This window comes from Apteryx mantelli, chromosome 26 (genome assembly GCF_036417845.1).
Source record: "Apteryx mantelli isolate bAptMan1 chromosome 26, bAptMan1.hap1, whole genome shotgun sequence".
NCBI classification, from domain to species: Eukaryota; Metazoa; Chordata; class Aves; order Apterygiformes; family Apterygidae; genus Apteryx; species Apteryx mantelli.
The window spans coordinates 9906669-9925965 of record NC_090003.1 but is presented as its reverse complement, the minus strand read 5'-3'; the positions used below and the strand labels follow the sequence as shown (position 1 = coordinate 9925965).

General features: G+C 69.0%; 1 protein-coding gene across 1 annotated transcript; it reads left to right on the top strand.

Annotated features, from left to right (window-relative positions):
* The first annotated feature begins 170 nt into the window (after nt 1-170).
* CROCC (ciliary rootlet coiled-coil, rootletin) lies at nt 171-18926 on the top strand. Its single transcript, XM_067311293.1, is given in 34 exon segments — nt 171-537; nt 1789-1974; nt 2046-2129; nt 2208-2305; nt 2411-2576; nt 3228-3334; nt 3421-3615; nt 3693-3768; nt 3879-3974; nt 4164-4316; nt 4421-4620; nt 5748-5930; nt 6618-6762; nt 6890-7249; nt 7872-8036; nt 8038-8066; nt 8140-8267; nt 8350-8507; nt 8585-8764; nt 8846-8980; nt 9061-9204; nt 10042-10280; nt 11222-11381; nt 11458-11625; nt 12622-13152; nt 13245-13365; nt 13464-13627; nt 13755-13970; nt 14530-14754; nt 14832-14981; nt 15960-16160; nt 17413-17544; nt 17682-17843; nt 17923-18926. Coding segments are annotated over 34 exon segments (5673 nt in total). The 5' UTR covers nt 171-402; the 3' UTR covers nt 18004-18926.
* The last annotated feature ends 371 nt before the right edge of the window (nt 18927-19297 follow it).

The following is a 19297-nucleotide window of genomic DNA, read 5'->3' as shown; positions in this document are numbered from 1 at the left end:
GGAGCCGGAGGCGTTAGGACCCCCGAGCCGGGCGCCGACAGCCAGGAAGAGGAGGGTCCCGGAGCCGGGCTGTCCTCCCTGCCCACAGCCGTCACGCGGGGAGGGGAAAGCCGAGGATTTCAGGCTAATCCCGGCCGCGGAGGCGGCTGGGGGGGGGGGGAAGGAGCCGCTTTCCGCTTGCGGCGCATGGCGGCAAGGCCGGCGGGCAAAGCCGAAAACCAGAGGCGAGGGGGGCCCGGGCCGGCCGAGCGGCCGCGGCCGGGCCCAAGTGAGAGGCTGTGATTGCGGCGGCTTCCCGCGGAGCATCTCGCCTTGGCCCGGCAGCGTTGCGGGATTTCTGGCGGCGGCGGCCGTGGCGGGAAAACCCTTTGCAGGGGAAGGGGAAAAGGGGGGGAGCGAGCCATGGCCTCGCTGCCGTCGCTCCAGGAGGAGAACCGGCTGCTGCAGCAGGAGCTGGCCCGCGTCGAGGACCTGCTGGCGCAGAGCAGGGCCGAGCGCGACGAGCTGGCCATCAAGTACAACGCCCTGAGCGAGCGGGTAGGGGGGCAGCTCGCCCACTGCGCCGCAAACAGTCCCCAAAATTCGGCAGCCAGTGCCCGTGAGCGAAAAAGGGGCTTTTTGGGGGATGGGTTGCTGCGGCAGCGGTTGCCCTGGAGCTGGTAAACTTTGCTGGCGCCTTTCTGGGGCCGGGCCGCAGCGTTTCCCCGTTGCTGGCGGATCGCGGGGAGGGAAATCGCTGCCTCCCTCTGCTCCGGCCCCGGGGCTCGGCTCCACCGGCAGCAAGCGGCTTGGCCCTGGCTCCGTCCAAAGCAGCGCCGGTGGGGTGTTGATTAAAAAAGGGTTAAAATGCACCGAGTTAATCGCTTCCCGGGGGGGAGCGGGGGGGGGGTGCTGAAAGACTCTTTGCACCTAAAAAGCCTGGTGCAAACTGGGCAGGGGCTTGCAACGGGTGCTGGGGGCTTGCAGCAGGGCTGCAACGGGTGCCGGGTGCTTGCAATGGGCAGCGGGGCTGCAACGGGTGCTGGGGCTTGCAACAGGCTTGCAATGGGTGCTGGGGGCTTGCAACAAGCAGCGGGGATGCAATGGGTGCTGGGGGCTTGCAATGGGCAGCGGGGCTTGTAACAGGTACCAGGGGCTTGCAACGGGTGCTGGGGCTTGCAGCAGGCAGTGGGGCCACAACGGGTGCTGGGGGCTTGCAACGGGTGCCAGGGGCTTGCAATGGGCAGCGGGGCTTGCAACAGGTGCCAGGGCTTGCAGCGGGCAGTGGGGCCACAATGGGTGCCGGGGGCTTGCAACGGGTGCCGGGGCTTGCAGCGGGGCCACAATGGGCGCCGGGGGCTTCCAACGGGTGCCAGGGGCTTCCAACAGGCAGTGGGGGCTCGCAGCAGATGCTGGGGGCTCGCAGTGGGGCTGCAACAGGTACCAGGAGCTCGCAACAGGCAGTGGGGCTGCAGCGGGTGCTGGGGGCTCGCAACGGGCAGCAGGGCTGCAACGGGCGCTGGGGGCTTGCAGCGGGCAGTGGGGCTGCAATGGGTGCTGGGGGCTCACAACAGGCAGTGGGGCAGCAGCGGGGCTTGCAACGGGTGCCAGGGGCTCGCAGTGGGCAGCGGGGCCGCAACAGGCAGCGGGGCTGCAACGGGCACTGAGATTGCAACCGGTTCCCGCTCCCTGCATGCTGGCAGGGCGGTTTAGCAGCCCAAAGCAGGGGTGGCCAGGCGTCCCACCGGGTTTTTTGGGGGATGTCGGGGCCGCCCCACAGCCCCGTCTCCCCAACGGCTTTCCGGCCAGCTGGAGCAGGCGCTGCGGCTGGAAGCGGGTGAGCGGGAGCCGCCGGCGAGCCGGGACCCGGCGCGGCAGCAGCTGGAGCTGCGGCGGCTGCTGGAGGACGAGCACGCCGCCTACAAGCGCAAGCTGCAGGCCTACCAGGAGGGCCAGCAGCGGCAAGCGCAGCTGGTGCAGAAGCTGCAAGGGCAGGTGGGTGCGCGCCGGGGCGGCGGCGGGGGCCAGCACCCACCGGCGCCCGTCACCCGCCCCGTCCGCCGCAGGTGCTGCAGTACAAGAAGAAGTGCGGCGCCATGGAGCAGCAGCTGCTGGAGGCGTCGGCGGAGCTGGAGCAGGAGCGGCTGGCGGTGAGCATCCCCGGGGGGGTGACGGATGCTCCCAGGGTTTTTTTTTTGGGGGGGGTCTTGACGGTGCCGTCCCCCCAGGGCCAGCTGGAGGCGAGCGGCCCGCGCTGCAACGAGGACGGCAGCAGTAGCAGCGACCTGGAGACAGTGCTGATCCGCCTGGAGGAGGAGCAGCAGCGGTGAGTGCAGGGGCACGGTGGGGACGTTGGCGGGGGTCCATCCCCAACCCCCCCCGCCCCGGCCCGGCCGGTGCTGACGGTGCCGCCGGGGGCTGCCGGGCCCAGGAGCACCAGCCTGGCGCAGGTGAACGCCATGCTGCGCGAGCAGCTCGAGCAGGCCGCCGGCGCCAACCAGGCGCTCAGCGAGGACATCCGCAAGGTGACGGCCGACTGGACGCGGGCCCGCGACGAGCTGGAGCAGCGCGAGGCCGAGTGGAGGCGCGAGGAGGAGGTTTGGGGAGGGCGACACGGGGGGGGGGAGAGGGGGTGCGGGGCCAAGAGCGGGGATGCTGCGTGCAAAGGGACGCGGGGCCGAGGGGGTGCAAGGCGGAGGGGCACCGCATGGAGCAGGATGCGGGACCAAGGGTGATGTTGCATGCAGCAGGGTGCAAGGCGGAGGGGGATGTTGCATGCAGCAGGGTGCAGGGCAGTAGGGTATGCAGGAGGGTGCAAGGTGGGGGGGTGTCGCACGCAGTGGGGTGCAGGGCAGTAGGGTGCAAGGCAGTAGGGGATGCAGCAGGGTGCAAGCTGGAGGGCGACGTTGCATGCAGCGGGGTGCAAAGAGGTAGGGGATGCAGTGGGGTGCAAGGTGGGGGGGGTGTTGCATGCAGTGGGGTGCAGGGCAGTAGTGCATGCCACGGGGTGCAGCACAGTGGGGTGCAGCAGGGTGCAAGGCGGAGGGGGGGGTGCCGCATGCAAGACAGCGGTGCATGCCACAGGGTGCAACGCAGCGAGGTGCAGCAGAGCACAAGGCGGAGGGGTCGTTGCAGGCAGCGGGGTGCAAGGTGGAGGGGGGGGTGCTGAACGCAGCGGGGTGCAAAGCAGCGGCGCGTGCCGTGGGGTGCAACGCCCCTGTCCGTCCCCCCCACCCCGCTGCCCGCAGTCCTTCAACGCCTACTTCAGCAGCGAGCACGGGCGCCTGCTGACGCTCTGGAGGCAGGTGGTGGGCGTCCGGCGGCACGCCGGCGAGACCAAGGCGGCGGCGCAGAGGTCAGCGGCGGCGGGGGGGACGATGACGGCGGCGTCCGGCGGGATGCATCTGGCCGGGCGCGGGCCTCACGCCTCCGGACCCGCAGGGAGCTGGCGGAGCTGCGGCACGAGGCGGCCCGCGTGGGCCGGGCGCTGCACGGCGCCTGCCTGCGCCTGGGCGCCAGCCTGCGGCTGCAGGAGAGCCAAGCGGGGGCCGCGCGCGAGGCCCAGGCGCGGCGGCTCGCCCGCCTCGAGGAGCGCCTGCGCGACGCCGAGAGCCAGGAGAGCCGCCTGGCCGCCAGGTGAGCGGCGCGACGGGACGGGGTCCCCGGTGTCCCCAGCGCCCCCCGATGCCACCGGGCACCCTCTCGCCCGGCAGCTTGGCGGAGGCGGCGGCCGAGCGCGCCGAGAAGGAGCGGGAGCTGGAGGCGCTGCGGGCGCAGCTGCAAAGCCTGGTGAGCACCCGCACGGATGGACAGACGGACAGACGGACAGGACCCCCAGCCCTGCTTGCAGCTGGTGGGGGGTCCCGACCGCGCTGACGCCTCCCCCGCCGCATCCGCAGGAGGCGGCGCGGGCCGGGGAGGCGCCAGCGGAGGAGCTGGAGGCGCTGAGCGCCGAGGCGGAGAGGCTGCAGCGGGCGCTCTGGGACGTCACCCAGGTGCGAGGCCACCCGGCGCCTCCCTGCACCCTGCGCCCTTGCAGGGGGGGGGGGTTCCCTGGCTGGGACCCCCCATGCCTCAGTTTCCCCACCCCGTGCCTCAGTTTCCCCACCCCATTGTGCAGTCGCCCTCCCCAGGACGGGGTGCTTTGGGGCGCCCTCTCCATCTCCCCCCCCCACACTTTGCAGGCGGTGCTGGCGGGTGCAGACGGCGCCGACCCCCCTGGTCCCCCCCCGCCGCCGCCACCGGGTTCCCCCCGCCGCAGCTTGTCACCTGCCGCCACCGAGGCGGCGCTGGCCGCCGTGCGCGCCGCCCTGCAGCGGAGGCAGCTGCAGCTGCAGGTGAGCTGGGGCGGCCGCGTGGAGGACGGTGATGATGATGATGATGATGATGATGATGATGATGAGGACGCCGGGGCACCGACCCCTTTCCGATGTGCCGCCAGGAGGCCCGGAGCAAGCGGGAGGCGAGCGAGGAGGCGGCGGGCCGCCTGCGGCAGCAGCTGGCCGCCGGCGAGGGCGAGCGGCGAACGCTGGAGCGGCGGCTCGGGCGCCTCGAGGCCGAAGCACGCGGCTGCCTGCAGGCGAAGGAGGAGGCCCAGCGCGCCGCCGCCCGGCACCGCGCCGCCGCCGAGCGCCTCGGCAGGTACCGGCGCCCGCGGGGCCACCCCCTGCGCCTGCCGTGCGTCCCTCCAACGCCCCGGGTGTCCGGCTGGCCCCGTTTGTCTGTCCATCCCGATCTGTCGCCGTCCAGCCCCGTCGATCCATCCTTCTGCATCCCTGCCTGCGTGTGCGTCCTTCCATGTCTGTCCGTTCCCATGCATCCATCCCTGGGCGCCTTGGCCTGCTTGTCCATCTATGCTTGTGTGTTCTTGTCCGTCTGTCCCTGTGCGTCCATCCCTGCATGTCCGTCTGTCCCAGTCCAGTCCCATCGATCCATCCCCGTATGTTCCTGCCTGTCCATCTGTCCCTGCATGTGCGTCCTTGTGTGTCTGTCCGTCCCCGTGCATCCATCCCCAGACACCCTGACCTGCTTGTCCATCCCTCCCTGCGTGCCCTCGTCTGTCTGTCCCTGTGCATCCATCCCTGCATGTCTGTCTGTCCTGGTCCAGCCCCATCAATCCGTCCCTGTGTCCCTGCCTGTCCATCTGTCCCTGCACGTGTGTCGCTGCGTACCTGTCTGTCCCTGTGCATCCATCCTCATGCACCCCAGCCTGTTTGTCTGTCCATCCCTGCACACCCTTGTCCATCTGTGCCTGTGCATCCATCCCTGAATGTCCGTCTGTCCTGGTCCATCCCCGTCGATCCATCCCTCTGCATTCCTGCATGTCCGTCTTTCCTGGTCCAGCCCCGTTGATCCATCCCTGTGTGTCCCTGCCTGTCCATCTGTCCCCCACATGTGCATCCTTGCATGTCTGTCCATCCCCGTGCATCCATCCTCGGGCATCCCAGACTGCTTGTCTGTCTATGCTTGTGCATCCTCATCTGTCTGTCCCTGAGGATCCATCGCTGCATGTCTGTCTGTCCCAGTCCGTCCCTCTCGATCTGACCGTTTGCATTCCTGCCTGTCCATCTGTCCCTGTGCATCCATCCCCGTCTGTCCGTCTGTCCCTGCGCGTGCATCCTTGCGCATCAGTGCATCCATCCCCATGCAGCCTGACCTGCTTGTCCGTCCCTCCCTGCGCGCCCTCGTCCGTCTGTCCCGCTCCCCTGCGCCCCCGTCCCTGCGCGTCCGTCGGTCCCTGCGCGTGCCCACGGGCCGCCTTTCGGCAGCGAGAAGAGCTCCCTGGAGCAGGCGCTGGGCGCCCTGGAGCAGCGGGCGGCGGCGCTGGCGCAGGAGGCGGCGGGGCTGCGGCAGGCGCAGGCTGAGCTGCAGCGGCAGCGCGGGGGGCTGCAGGAGGAGCGCGACGAGGCCGCCGAGGCCGCCCAGCGCGCCCGCCGCGAGCTCGACTGCAGGTAGGCGCCGGGGGCGAGGGCAGCCCCCGAACCCCCCCCCCCGAACCCCCCCCCGGGGTCCCTGCAACCCCCTCTGGGTCCTGCCAAACCCTCATTGGGGCCCTGCAAGTTTCGCTGCATCCTGCATCTTCCTCCTCGACCCAAAATCTGGGTCCCTGCAACTCTTCCCCTCCCCCCTCCCCAAAATTTGGGTCCCTGCAACTCTTCCCCCTCCCCCAAATTTGGATCCTTGCAACTCTTCCCCTCCCAAAAATCTGGGTCCCTGCAACTCTTTTCCCCCTCCCCAAAATCTGGATCCCTGCAACTCTTCCCCTCCTCCCCCCAAATGTGGGTCCCTGCAACTCTTCCCCTCCCCACTCCCAAATCTGGGTCCTTGCAACTCTCCCCCCCCCAAATGTGGGTCCCTGCAACTCTTCCACCCCCCAAATCTGGATCCTTGCAACTCTTTCCCCCCCTCCCCAAAATCTGGGTCCCTGTAACTCTCCCCCCCCCCCAAAATCTGGGTCCTTGCAACTCTTTCCCCCCCCAAAGTGGGTCCTTACAACCCCCCCCCCAAATGTGGGTCCCTGCAACTCTCCCCCCCCCCAAATCTGGGTACTTGCACCTCTTCCCCCCCCCAAAATCTGGGTCCCTGCAACCCCCCCTGCCCCCCCAAATCTGGGTGCCTGCGCCCCCGTGCCCGGGCAGCCGGCGCCGGCAGGAGCAGCTGGAGGAGCAGGCGGCCCAGGCGCGGGAGCAGCTGGTGCTGGCGCAGGAGGCCCGGAGCCGCGCGGCGCTGGAGGCCGAGGTGGCGCAGAACGAGCGGGCCGAGCTGGCCGCCGCGCTGGGCAAGGTACGGCACCGCCGCCGCAGGTCCCCCCCTTCCCCAAACCCACCCCCCCCACCCCAAAGTCAGGCGAGCCAAGGTGCGGGCTGAGGCCCGAGGCGCTCGGCGCAGCGATGGCCGCCCCCCCCGGCAGGCGGAGGCGAGCTGCGGCGAGCTGGCGGCGGCGCTGCGGGCGGCGCGGGCGGAGGCGGCGGCGGGCCGGGCGGCGCTGGCTCGCCTGGGCGGCCTGGGCGAGAGCCTGGCGGGCGACAAGGCGCAGCTCGAGGGGCTCCTGGGGCGCCTGGAGGAGGAGAAGCGGGCGGCGGCGGCGGCGGCGGCCCGCGAGGCGGCGGCGCTGCGCGACGAGCTGCGCCGCGGGCGCGAGGCCGCCGAGGCCGAGCGCCGGGACCTGGAGCGGGGCCGGCGGGAGGCCATGGAGGCCGGCGAGCGCCTGCGGGGAGAGGTGCTGGCCCTGCAGCACGAGCGCCAGCAGCTCCAGGAGCGGCTGGGCCAGGTGAGGCGCCGGGGGAGAGGGTCGGGGGACGAGGGAAGGGAGAGGGGTGGAGGGAGGGGGCGGCTGCTGGGGGAACCGGGGAGAGGGGCGGGGGGACAGGGAGAGGTGCTGGGAGGACGGGGAGGATGCTGGGGAGAGGGGCCGAGGGATGGGGGGGGAGAGGGGCTGGGGGTGAGGGGCCGAGGGCCAAGGGATGGGGCCAGGCCTGGGGGAGAGGGGCAGGGGGCTGGGGACGTGGCTGGGGGAGAGGGGCCGGGGGCTGGGGAGAGGGGCAGGGGACCGGGGAGGCGGCTGGGGGAGAGGGGCCAAGGGAGAAGGGGGAGAGGGAGAGGTGCTGGGAGGACGGGGAGGATGCTGGGGAGAGGGGCGGAAGGAGGGGGAGACTCTTGGGAGAACCGGGGAGAGGGGCAGGGGGATGGGGAGAGGGGCTAAGGGATGAGAGGACACCGGGAGAACTGGGGAGAGGGGGTGGAGGGGGCGGGGAGGATGCTGGGGAGAGGGTTGGCAGGAGGGGAGGATGCTGGGGGGAACAGGGATGGAGGGATGGAGGGGATGCTGGGGGAGAGGGTTGGCGGGAGGGGAGGCTGCCGGGGGAGAGGGTCGCCCACCGGCACCGGCGCAGGCGGCGCGGGAGCAGGCGGCGGCGGGCGCGGAGCTGGCGCAGGCGCGCCGGGAGCAGGAGCGCCTGGCCGAGGCGCTGCAGCGGGCCGCCGGCGAGAAGGAGGCGCTGGCCCGCGAGGCGGCCGCCGCGGACGCCCAGCTCGCCGCCGGCCAACGCGACGCCCGGGGACCGGGCCCAGGAGCTGGCCGACCTCAGGTGGGTGCCGGGGGTGGGTGGGGGGCCGCGGCGGGGGGAGCAGCGGCGGCTGGAGCCGGCGGCACTTCGGCAGGTCGGAGAAGGAGGCGCTGGAGACGGGGCTCTCGGAGCTGCGGCAGCAGCTCTCGCAGCTCGGCGCCCGCAAGGAGCAGCTGGAAGCCGAGAGCCGGAGCCTGCTGCTGGCCAAGGAGGCGCTGGAAGGTGAGGCCCCCCTCCCCACGCTTCCGCTCTCCGACACCGCCGCCCTCCCGCCGCGGCCTCGCTCACGTCCCTTAACCCGCAGCGGAGCTGGGCGGCGCGCGGCAGCGGCTGGCGGCCGAGGTGGGGCGGCTGGAGCGCGACAAGGAGCTGCTGGCACAGGCGGAGCGGGAGGCGCAGGCGGCGCTGCGGGGCGCCCGGGAGGCGCACGACGAGGCCGCCGAGCGCCTGCGGGGCGAGAAGGTGCGCGGGGAAGCCGGCGGCGGGGCGGCGCAGTGCGGCGCGGGTGGCGGCAGGGTGACGAGCGCCGGCCCCCGCAGGAGACGCTGCGCCGGGAGCTGGAGGCCGAGCGGGACGAGGCGGCGCGGCGGCTGGCGCGGGAGCGCGAGGAGGTGGCGGCGCGCGGCGAGGCCGAGAAGGCGGCGCTGGCGGCGGCGCTGGACGCCCTGCGGCAGCAGCGGCACGAGGGGCTGCTGCGGGCCGAGAGCGAGAAGCAGCAGGTGGGTGCTGCCGGCGGCGGCGGTGGCGGCAGCGGGGCACCCTTGGGTGCTCCCTCGCCGAGCCGGGCCGCCCCGCCGCAGGCGCTGTCGCAGAAGGAGGCGGAGAAGGCGGCGCTGTCGGAGAAGCTGGCAGCCGCCGAGCGGAGCCTGGCCGAGGCCGCGGCCGAGCTGGAGCGGCAGCGGCGCGAGGCTGCCGGCCGCCAGGAGCAGGAGCGGGTGGGTGCCGTGCCGGGTGGGGGCCCGCCGGGGGCCGGCGCCGCCGGGCGGGTGCTCACGGGCACCCCGGGGCCCCGCAGGGCCTGGCCGACGGCCTCGCCGCCGAGCTGCGGGCGCTGCGGGCGCAGCTGGAGGAGGCGGCGGTGGCCGGCGAGCGGGAGGCAACGGCGCTGCGGCAGCAGGCGGCGGAGCTGGGAAAGCAGCGGGATGTGGCAGCGCACGAGGTGAGCGGCCCGGCACCCCATCAGGGCAATTCCCACCCTGTCCCCCCCAAATTTCCCATGGGCCGACAGAAGAGCTGGTCAAGCATTGGGATGTGGGAGATGACTCTCCCGGCGCTCCGTCAAGGCTGTTCCCGCACTATCTTCCTGAATTTCCCATGCCATCCCCCCAGATTTCCCACCGTGGAGCTGGCCAAGCAGCGGGATGCGGGAGCTGAGCATCCCAGCGCTCCAGCTCTCCCCATCAGAGCTATTCCCACGCTATCCCCCCCGAATTTCCCACGCTATCCCCCTGAATTTCCCACGGAGGAGCTGGCCAAGCAGCAGGATGTGGGAGATGAGCATCCCAGTGCTCCAGCTCTCCCTGTCGGGGCTGTTCCTGTGCTTCCCCCCCGAATTTCCCATGCTTTCCCCCCAAATTCCTGTGGTGGAGCTGGCCAAGCAGCGGGATGTGAGAGATGAACATCCCAGTGCTCCAGCTCTCCTTGTCGGGGCTGTTCCTGTGCTTCCCCCCTGAATTTCCCGCACTTTCCCCCCAAATTCCCGTGGTGGAGCTGGCCAAGCAGCGGGATGAGGGAGATGAGCATCCCAGCACTCCAATTGTCCCCATCGGGGCTGTTCCTGCGCCTTCCCCCTGAGTTTCCCACACCTTCCCCCTGAGTTTCCCACGCCTTCCCTCGAGTTTCCTGTGCTTTCCCCCCAAATTTCCCATGGCAGAGCTGTCTAAGCAGCAGGATATGGGAGATGAGCTTCCCGGCACTCCAGCTCTCCCCGTCAGGGCTGTTCCCACACCCTCCCCCCAAATTTCCCACACCCTCCTCCCGCCTTTCCCGTGAGCAGGCGGAGGAGCTGCGGGCGCAGCTGCGGCTGGTGGCGGAGGCGCGGGATGTGGGGCGCCGGGAGCTGCTGGAGGCTCAGCGGGTGGCGCGGGAGAGCCGTGAGGGCCAGGAGGAGCAGAGCAAGGAGGTGCGGGATGTCCGCCGGGCCCTGGGCGAGGAGGTGCGGGAGAAGGAGGCCCTGCAGCGCTCCAACGAGGAGCTGCGGGCCGCCGTGCGGCGCGCCGAGAGCGAGCGCATCAGGTGAGGGTGGGGGACTCCGGGTGGGTGATGGTCCAGGGTAGGGATGCCGGGGATGGGAGATGCTGGGGATGGAGAGCCTGGGGACAGGGAGCTGCTCAGGATGGTGATGCCTGGGAGAGGGGGATGCCGGGGACAGGGGGATGCTCAGGATGGAGATGCCAAAGGCAGGGGGATGTTCAGGATGGGGGACGCTCAGGATGGAGATGTCAGGGACAGGACGCTCAGGATGGAGATGCCGGGGAGAGGGGGATGACAGGGACAAGGGATGCTCAGGGTGGAAATGCTGGTGGCAGGGGCATGTTCAGGATGGGGAATGCTCAGGATGGACATACCAGGGATGGGGGATGCTCAGGATGGAGACGCTGGGAACAGGAGGATGCTCAGGACAGGAGATGCTCAGGATGGAGATGCCGAGGAGAGGAGGATGCCAGAGAGAGGGGGATGCTGGGGACAGGGGTCGCTCAGGATGGAGATGCCAGAGGCAGGGGGATGTTCAGGACAGGGGACGCTCAGGATGGAGATGCCAGAGGCAGGGGGATGCTCAGCATGGAGATGCCAGAGATAGGGGGTATGCTCAGGACAAGGGACACTCAGGATGGAGATGCCGGAAGCAGAGCGATACTCAGGACGGGGGGATGCTCAGGATGGACATACCAGGGACGGGGGATGCTCGGGACAGGGGGACACTCAGGATGGAGATGCCGGGGGCAGGGGAATGCTCAGGACATGGGATGCTCAGGATGGAGATGCCAGGGATGGGAGATGCCCAGGCTGGCGATGGCTCAGGACAGGGAGATGCCCACCTAGGGCGATCCCTAGCAGGATGACGCCGGGCAGGGGAGCGGATGCTGGGGACGGGACCCTTTTGGGAGCCGAGCAGGACGGGGGCTCCCCCCAGCCCATCCCCCCAACTAACGGCCCCCCCCCGGGGCTCCCGGCAGCCTCAAGCGAGCCAACGAGGAGAAGGAGCAGCGGCTGGCGGTGGCGGAGGACGGGCAGGCGGCGGCGGGCCGCGAGGCGGCCGAGCTGCGGGCCACCTTGCAGGAGGTGGAGCGGGCCCGCCTGGAGGCCCGCCGCGAGCTGCAGGAGCTGCGGCGGCAGGTGAGGGGCACGTGGGGCGCCCCGATTCGGGGCCGGGGTCGGCGGGGGGGGGAACCTCAGCGCCCTCCCCGGGCAGGTGAAGACGCTGGACGGCGAGAGCTGCAAGAAGAGCAAGGACCTGGCGGAGCTGCAGGAGCGCCTGGCGCGGGAGGAGCAGCGGGAGGAGGAGGGCCGGCGCGAGGCCTTCGGCCTCAGGCAGAAGGTGGCGGAGAGCGAGGCCCAGCGGGAGAGCGCCAGGAAGGAGGTAGCGGGTCGGGCGGGGACGTCCCGCGTCCCCCAGCGCTCTGTCCCCCACGTCCCTGGGCATCCCCCACCGCTCCGTGTCCTCTGTGCACTAGTGTCCGCACGGCTCTCCGTGCATCCCAGCGTCCCCGTCACCCCATTGCTCGGTGCCCTGCAGCCCCGAGTGTCCCCATCACGTCACACCTTGTGTACCTGGGTGTCCCCATCATCCTGCTGCTCTGTGCCGGGTGTCCCTGGGTGTCCCCACAACTTGGTCCCCTCCATCCCTGGGTGTCCCTGTCACTCTGTCCCCTGTGTCCCTGGGTGTCCCCATCACCCCGTCACTCTGTCCCCTGCATCTCCATCGCCCCATCACTCTGTGCCAGGCATCCCTGGGTGGCCCATTGCTCAGTCCCCTGCGTCCCTGGGTGTCCCCATCACTCTGTCCCCTGCATCTCCATCACCCCATCACTCTGTGCTGGGCGTCCCCATCGCCCCACTGCTTGGTCCCCTGCATCCCTGGGTGTCCCCATCACCTCATCGCTTGGTCCCCTGCATCTCCATCACCCTGTCACTCTGTGCCAGGTACCCCTGGGTGTCTCCATTGCCCCATCGCTTGGTCCCCTGCACCCCTGGGTGCCCCCATCACTATCCCCTGCATCTCCATCACCCTGTCACTCTGTGCTAGGTGTCCTTGCACATCCCCATCCCTTGATCCCCTGCATCCCTGGGTGTCCCCATTGCCCCGTTGCTCAGTGCCCTGCATCCCCATCACCCTGACATCCTGCGCCAGGTGTCCCCATTGCCACATCGCTCGGTCCCCTGCACCCCTGGGTGTCCCCATCGCTCTGTCCCCTGCATCTCCATCACCCCATCACTCTGTGCCGGGCATCCTTGGGTGTCTCCATCGCTCGGTGCCCTGTGTCCCTGAGTGTCCCCATCGCCCTGGCCGCTCCGTCCCCCGTGTCCCCCCGGCTCAGCACCCCCGTCACCCCCTCACCGTTCCCCCCCCCCCCAGCTGCAGCAGCTGCAGCAGCGGCTGGCGGAGGCGGCGGGCGAGTTCCGGCAGCGGGAGCAGGAGCTGACGCGCAGCCTGGAGGAGGCGCGGGGCAACGAGAAGAAGCTGCTGGCCGACGCGCGCAACCTGCAGCTCAAGGCGGAGGCGGCGCGGGCCGAGGCGGCCGAGCGGGGCCTGCGCCTGAGCGCCGCCGAGGGCCGGGCCCGCGGCCTCGAGGCCGAGCTGGCCCGCGCCGAGGGGCTGCGGCGAGCCGCCGAGGGCTGCCTGGGCAGCCTGCACTCGGCCCTGCGCCGCACCGTGGGCATCGGCGCCCGCCGCCGCAGCCCCTCGCCCGCCGGCGCCCTTCCCCGGGGGACAACGCTCACGGATGCATCCCGCTCCGGGGATGCCGGCGGCGCCGCGCAAGGGCCGGCGAGCCCCGGCGAGCCGCCGGCGTCCCCGCAGCGCCCCGAGGCGGACGCGGACCCCGAGGCGGTGCGGGTCGCCCTGCGGGACTTCGTGCGGGAGCTGCGGGAGGCGCAGCGGGAACGGGTACGCTGGCGCCCCCCCCTCTGGCTCCCCGCTTTTGGGGTGACCCCCATTCCCCTAAAAACCACTCGTTTCTCCCTGTTTTCCTGCCGCAGGAGGAGCTGCGGGCGCAGGTGGGCACCCTGGGCCGGCGGCTGGCCGAGGCGGAGGAGGAGCGGGACGGCGCCAGCGCCCGGGCGCAGCAGCTCCAGCAGCTGGTGGCTGAGAGCGAGGAAGGTGACGGAGGGAGGAAGGCGCCGGAGGGACGATGCGGTGGGGGGGGGGGGGGGGGTCACAGCGCTCACAGCGGCGCTCACCCCCGGCCGGGGCCGCAGGGCGCCGGGGGGCCGACGGGAAGCTGAGCAGCGCCCAGACGGCGCTGCTGCTGCAGGAGGAGACGCTGCGGCGCGGCGGGCGCGAGCGCCAGGCCCTGCTCGACAAGGTGGCCGCGCTGGAGAGGAGCCTGCGCGCGGCCGACGGCGACCGCCGAGCCGCCGAGGTGCGCGCGGGGCTGGAGCCCGGGCTGAGACCCCCCCCGCGTTGTTGGTGCAGCTCCGGGGCCGAAGCGCCCCCGGCTGCTGGCGCCGAGGTTTCGGGGCGCTGAGCGACGCCGCTGTCCTCTGCAGGAGAAGCTGAGCAAGCTGAAAGCCAGCGAGGCCAAGCTGGAGGCGGCCAAGCGGCGCCTGGCCGAGGCGCTGGAGGCGGCCGAGAGCCGCGGCGCCCGCCTGGAGCTGCAGCAGCGGGCGCTCGAGGGCGAGCTGCAGCGGGCCCGCCTGGCGCTGGGCGAGCGCGAGACGGAGGCGCGGGGCCTGCGGGAGCGCGCCGAGGAGCTCCAGCGACAGGTAACCCCCGCGGCGGCGGGCACAGGGGGCTGGGGCTCGCGTGCGGCGGGGGGGCTTGCATGTGGGGGCTTGCATCTGCTTCTTTGCATCCGCTTCCTTGCATCCCCTTTTGTTCCTTGCCTCTGCTGCTTTGCATTTCTTTGCATTTCCTTGCATCCCATTTCATTCCTTGCCTCTGCATCCTTGCATTTCATTTCATTCCTTGCCTCCACTTCCCTGCATTTCCTTGCATCCCATTTCATTCCTTATATCTGCTTCCTTGCATCCCATTTCCTTCCTTGCCTCCACTTCCTTGCAGTTCCTTGCACCCCATTTCATTCCTTGCCTCTGCTTCCCTGCGTTTCTTTGCATCCCATTTCATTCCTTATGTCTGCTTCCTTGCATCCCATTTCATTCCTTGCCTCTGCTTCTTTGCATCCCATCTCATTCCTTGCCTCCCCTTCCTTGCATTGCACTTGCACTCCTTGCATTGCATTGCAATGCATTTCATGTCTTGTGTCTGTTCCCCCCCCCCAACCCCCTTTTTTTTGCCCCCCCCCCCCCGGGCCCTCGCCCCCAGCTCGGTGAGAGCGAGCAGCGAGCGGGCGCCCTGCAGCTCTCGGCGGACCGCCTGAGCGCGGCGCTGGCCAAGGCGGCCGAGGCGGAGGCCGCCCTCGAGGCCAAGGCGCAGGGCCTGGCGGCGGCGCTGGCCGAGAGCACGGCCGCCGCCGGGGCGGCGCAGGAGCGGCTGCAGCAGCTGCAGCAGGCGCAGGCGGCCGGCGAGCACGAGCGCGGCGTGCTGCAGGTGAGCGCGGCGGGCGGTGGGGTTTGGGGGGGGGGACGCCCGCCCCGGCCCCGGGCCCTGACGCTGCTCGGCCGCAGGAGAGGCTGGAGGCAGCCCGGCAGGCGCTGGCAGAGGCGGCGGCGGAGAAGGGCTCGCTGCAGGAGCAGCTGCGGGAGCTGCGGGGCGAGCGCGCCGAGCTGCAGCGGCGCGCGCAGGAGCTCGAGGCCCAGGGTCGGCAGCAGCAGGAGGTGAGGGAGCTGCCGGGGCTGCAGGAAGCTTGCCGGGGCTTCCCCAAAGCCGGCCTGGGTGGGCGGCTGGGTGTCCCCCATCTGGTGTCCCCTGTCCTTCCCATCCAATGTCCCCCATGCTTTTCCATCCAGCATCACCCATCCTTCCTCGTCCAGTGTCCTTCCCCATCCAGCATCTCCCATCCCTGTCCCTACCCTGTCCTTCCCCATCCGGTATCTCCTGTCCTTCCCCGTCCGGTATCTCCTGTCCTTCCCCATCCAGCATCTCCTGTCCTTCCCCGTCCAGCATCTCCTGTCCTTCCTTGTCCAGTGTCCTTCCCCATCCAGCATCTCCCATCCCTGTCCCTACCCTGTCCTTCCCCATCCGGTATCTCCTGTCCTTCCCCAACCAGCATCTCCTGTCCTTCCCCGTCCAGCATCTCCTGTCCTTCCTTGTCCGGTGTCCTTCCCCATCCAGCATCTCCTGTCCCTGTCCCTACCCCGTCCTTCCCCGTCCAGTATCTCCTGTCCTTCCTTGTCCAGTGTCCTTCCCCATCCAGCATCTCCCATCCCTGTCCCTACCCTGTCCTTCCCTGTCCAGCATCTCCTGTCCCTGTCCCTAGCCTGTCCATCCCCATCCAGCATCCACCATCCTTCCCTGTCCTCCCTGTCCACCATTCCTTGTCCTTCCTTGTCCTGTGTCCTCCCCATTCTTCCCTGTCCCCCGTCCTCCTCATCCAAAGTCCCCTGTCCTTCCTCATCCAGCATCCTCCTCATCCAGTCTCCCCTGTTCCTCGTCCTTCCCTGTCTCCCATCCTTTCTTGTCCAACAGCCTCCCCATCCAGCATCCCCTGTCTTTCCCTGTCCTTCATCGTCCAACCGACCCTGTCCTCCCCATCCAACGTCCCCCATCCTATGATGTCCCTTATTTTTCCCATCCGGCATCCTCCGGCGTCCCCCTTCTTCCGTCCCCGGCGCGGCGCTCCCGGCGGGCCCCAGCTGCTGCGGCAGCGGCAGGAGGGCGAGAGCGCGGCGCGGCAGGGGCTGCAGGCGCTGCGGGCCGAGCGGCAGGCACTGCAGCAGCGCCTCGGCGGCCTCCAGCGCGCCCTGGCCCAGCTCGAGAGCGAGAAGCGCGAGGCCGAGCGCTCGTCCCTGCGCCTCGAGAAGGACAAGACCGCCCTCAGGAAGACCCTGGATAAGGTGAGCCCCCCCTTCCCGGCCCCGCGCATCGGGGCTGCAAGGAGCCGCGCGTGCCCCGCGGAGCCGTCCGCGCCACGGGGACGCCCTCGTCCCCTCTTAGCCGGCATTAAATTTTTGCCCCCATGGCCGCAGCGTGCAGGTTTTGCTGTCCTCCCCCCCTGGGAGCAGCTAAAAGGCATAAAGATAACGTGTTAATAAGCGCAGCGATTAATTTTATAGTACGCTAAATATATATATAAGCCATTTAATGAATGCGACTGTGTGAACTATAGTGCATGGGGCTCTCCGCTGTGCACGGCGTGTGGGTATTTTAACTGCGGCAGCGAGGCGTTCAGCCGGAGGGGGGGTTGCAAAGTAAGAGGCGGTGCTGTTCCCACGCTCACAGGGATCCCACGTGGCATCCCGCGCTCACGGAGATCCCGCTGAGGTTCCCGCGGGGCATCCCATGCTCATGGTGTTCCCGCGCTCACGGGGTTCCCGCGGTCACAGGGATTCTGCTGCAGTTCCCGCGCTCACGGGGTTCCCACAGGGAATACTGTGCTCATGGTGTTCCCGTGCTCATGGGGATCCTGCTGGGGTTCCCGCGCTCACGGGGTTCCCACAGGGAATCCCACGCGCATGGTGTTTCTGTGCTCACAGGGCTCCTGCTGCGGTTCCTGCACTCACAGGGTTCCTGCGCTCACAGGGATCCTGCTGGGAATCCCGCACTCACAGGGATCCTGCTGGGAATCCTGTGCTCAGGGCGTTCCTGTGCTTACGGGGATCCTGCTGGGGTTCCCACGCTCACAGGGCTCCCATGCTCATGAGGATCCTGCTGGGGTTCCCACGCTCACGGGGTTCCCACGTGGCATCCCATGCTCATGGTGTTCCCGTGCTCATGGGGATCCTGCTGGGGTTCCCACGCTCACGGGGTTCCCATGCTCACGAGGATCCTGCCGGGGTTCCCGTGCTCACAGGGTTCCCGTGCTCACCGGGATCCTGCTGGGGTTCCCGTGCTCACAGAGTTCCCACATGGCATCCCGCACTCACTCATGGTGTTCCCATGCTCACGGGAATCCTGCTGGGGTTCCCGCGCTCATGGTGTTCCCGCGCTCATGGTGTTCCCGCGCTCACGGGGATCCCACACTCATGGGGTTCCTACATGGCATCCTGCGCTCACGGGCTTGCTGCACTCATGGGGGATCCCACTGGGGTTCCCACGCTCACGGGGATCCCACTGGGGTTCCCACACTCATGGGGATCCCGGGGGCAGGTGGAGCGCGAGAAGCTGAAGACGCACGAGGACTCGCTGCGGCTCTCGGCGGAGAAGGGCCGGCTCGACCGCTCACTGGGCACGGCGGAGCAGGAGCTGGCCGAGGCCCAGCAGCACATCCGGCTGCTGGAGGTGAGCGGCTGTGGGAAGCGCGCCAGGAAGCCGCCGGGCTCATCCCAGCCTGGATTTTATTTTTTTTCCCCCCCTGAATTGCACATGGCTTGCAACGCTCCCCACTAACGCCGCGTCCCCTCCTTGTCCCCGGGCAGGCACAGGTAACGGCACTGGAGCAGCCGGCGAGCGCCGGGGCCGGGCGGCAGGAGCTGCAGCGGGAGCTGGAGCGCCTGCGGAGCGCCCAGCTGCAGGCCGAGCGGGCGCTGGAGGCGCGGGAACGGGCCCACCACCACCGCGTCCGCGGCCTCGAGGAGCAGGTGAGAGCGGCGAGCCCGGCGTACCTGCGTCCGTCCGTCCGTCCCCGCCGCGCTCACCGTCTCCCTCCTCCCTGCCCAGATCGCGCTGCTGAAGGAGCAGCAGGAGCTCCAGCGTGGCCCCCTGCGCCGCCACCACTCCTCCGGCCTCGCCAGCAACTAAAGGCATCCCCGTATGTCACATGGCACCCCCCCCGCCCCCCCCAAAAAAATCTCGGCTACGGCAGAGACCGGTGCAACTCATCACATGGGTGAGCTGCTCGGCGCGGTTTCGAACTGAAAAACTTGCCTGGGGGGGGAAACGGGGAGGCCGAAACGGGAACCGGCTCCCATCCCGCAAAAGCGGCGCCAGACTTGTTTTGCCTCGCCGTTGCCATTCCCTCCTGCTTTTTAAAGAAGAAAAAAGCAGTATTTAATGGAAGAAAAGACACCACTAATGTATTTTTGATACAGGTAGGGGCATGACTGAGGTCTCTTTTTTTTTTTCTACTGCAGTTTTTTAACAAGAGGTTTGGAAATGCTACTTTTTTTTAACGTTTCCCGGAGCAACCTGCCGGGAGCCCTTCGCCCCCCAATGCTCTTTGAGCAGCCTGTCCTTATATAGATATATATTTTTTAAAACACCCTCCTCTTTCTAACCAAAAACTCACCATACTTCGCACTGCTCCTGTCGCCTAAGCGGGCAGGATGGGGAGAGCTAATTTTTTTTCCCATGCTGTTACTTTCGGAGCCCCAGTTGCTGCGGGCTCCCGTGGCGCTACGGGGTGCCGGGACCCTCTCACCGCGCTTTTCCCGCGGGATGCGTGCCTCGGCCGTCCTAAAGCCACGCCGGGAGCATCGTTAACCAAGTGCCTCGTTACTAAAACTGCACCGTGAGCCTCCAAAGTGCCTCGTTCCTAAGCGTTTTCTGCCCGCGAAGCCGGGAATTGTCCCAAACCGACCAACTTAAACTCTGCCCTTTGCTGGGAATAAAGGCGGCCAGAGCAGCTCCAGCATAGCCCAAGGAGCAGGGCAGCGCCGTAGTGGACGCAAACCGGCGAGCCGCGATAACGCCGCAGGATTAATAAAGTCGTGCGTGTCCCGAAATCACATTTCTGTCAAAAACATGAGTGAAGAGCAACGTTGCACCTCGCACCGCCCCGACACCCCCTAAGAAAGTGGTTTTCCCGGCCAGGAGCGCGGTCCCGCTGCAAACGCCCCTCTCCGCTTTTAATAGCGGGGGGAAGGATAGACCTTAAGTGCTTTTCTAGCATTTAAAGACCCTCCAAAAAGTCCTAAAGTGTCCCCAAAAGTCCGAAAGGGCCCTCCCCAAATCCTAACCCAAGCTCAGGCCCCCCCCCAACCTCGCGTGTGCAGCTGGCACCAGCTGGCACTGCATCGATCCGGGGAGGTTTTGCCCGGACGAGCGGGGAAAGCCCAAGGCGCAGACGCTCGCTGCCACCGCATCCGCCCCGCAT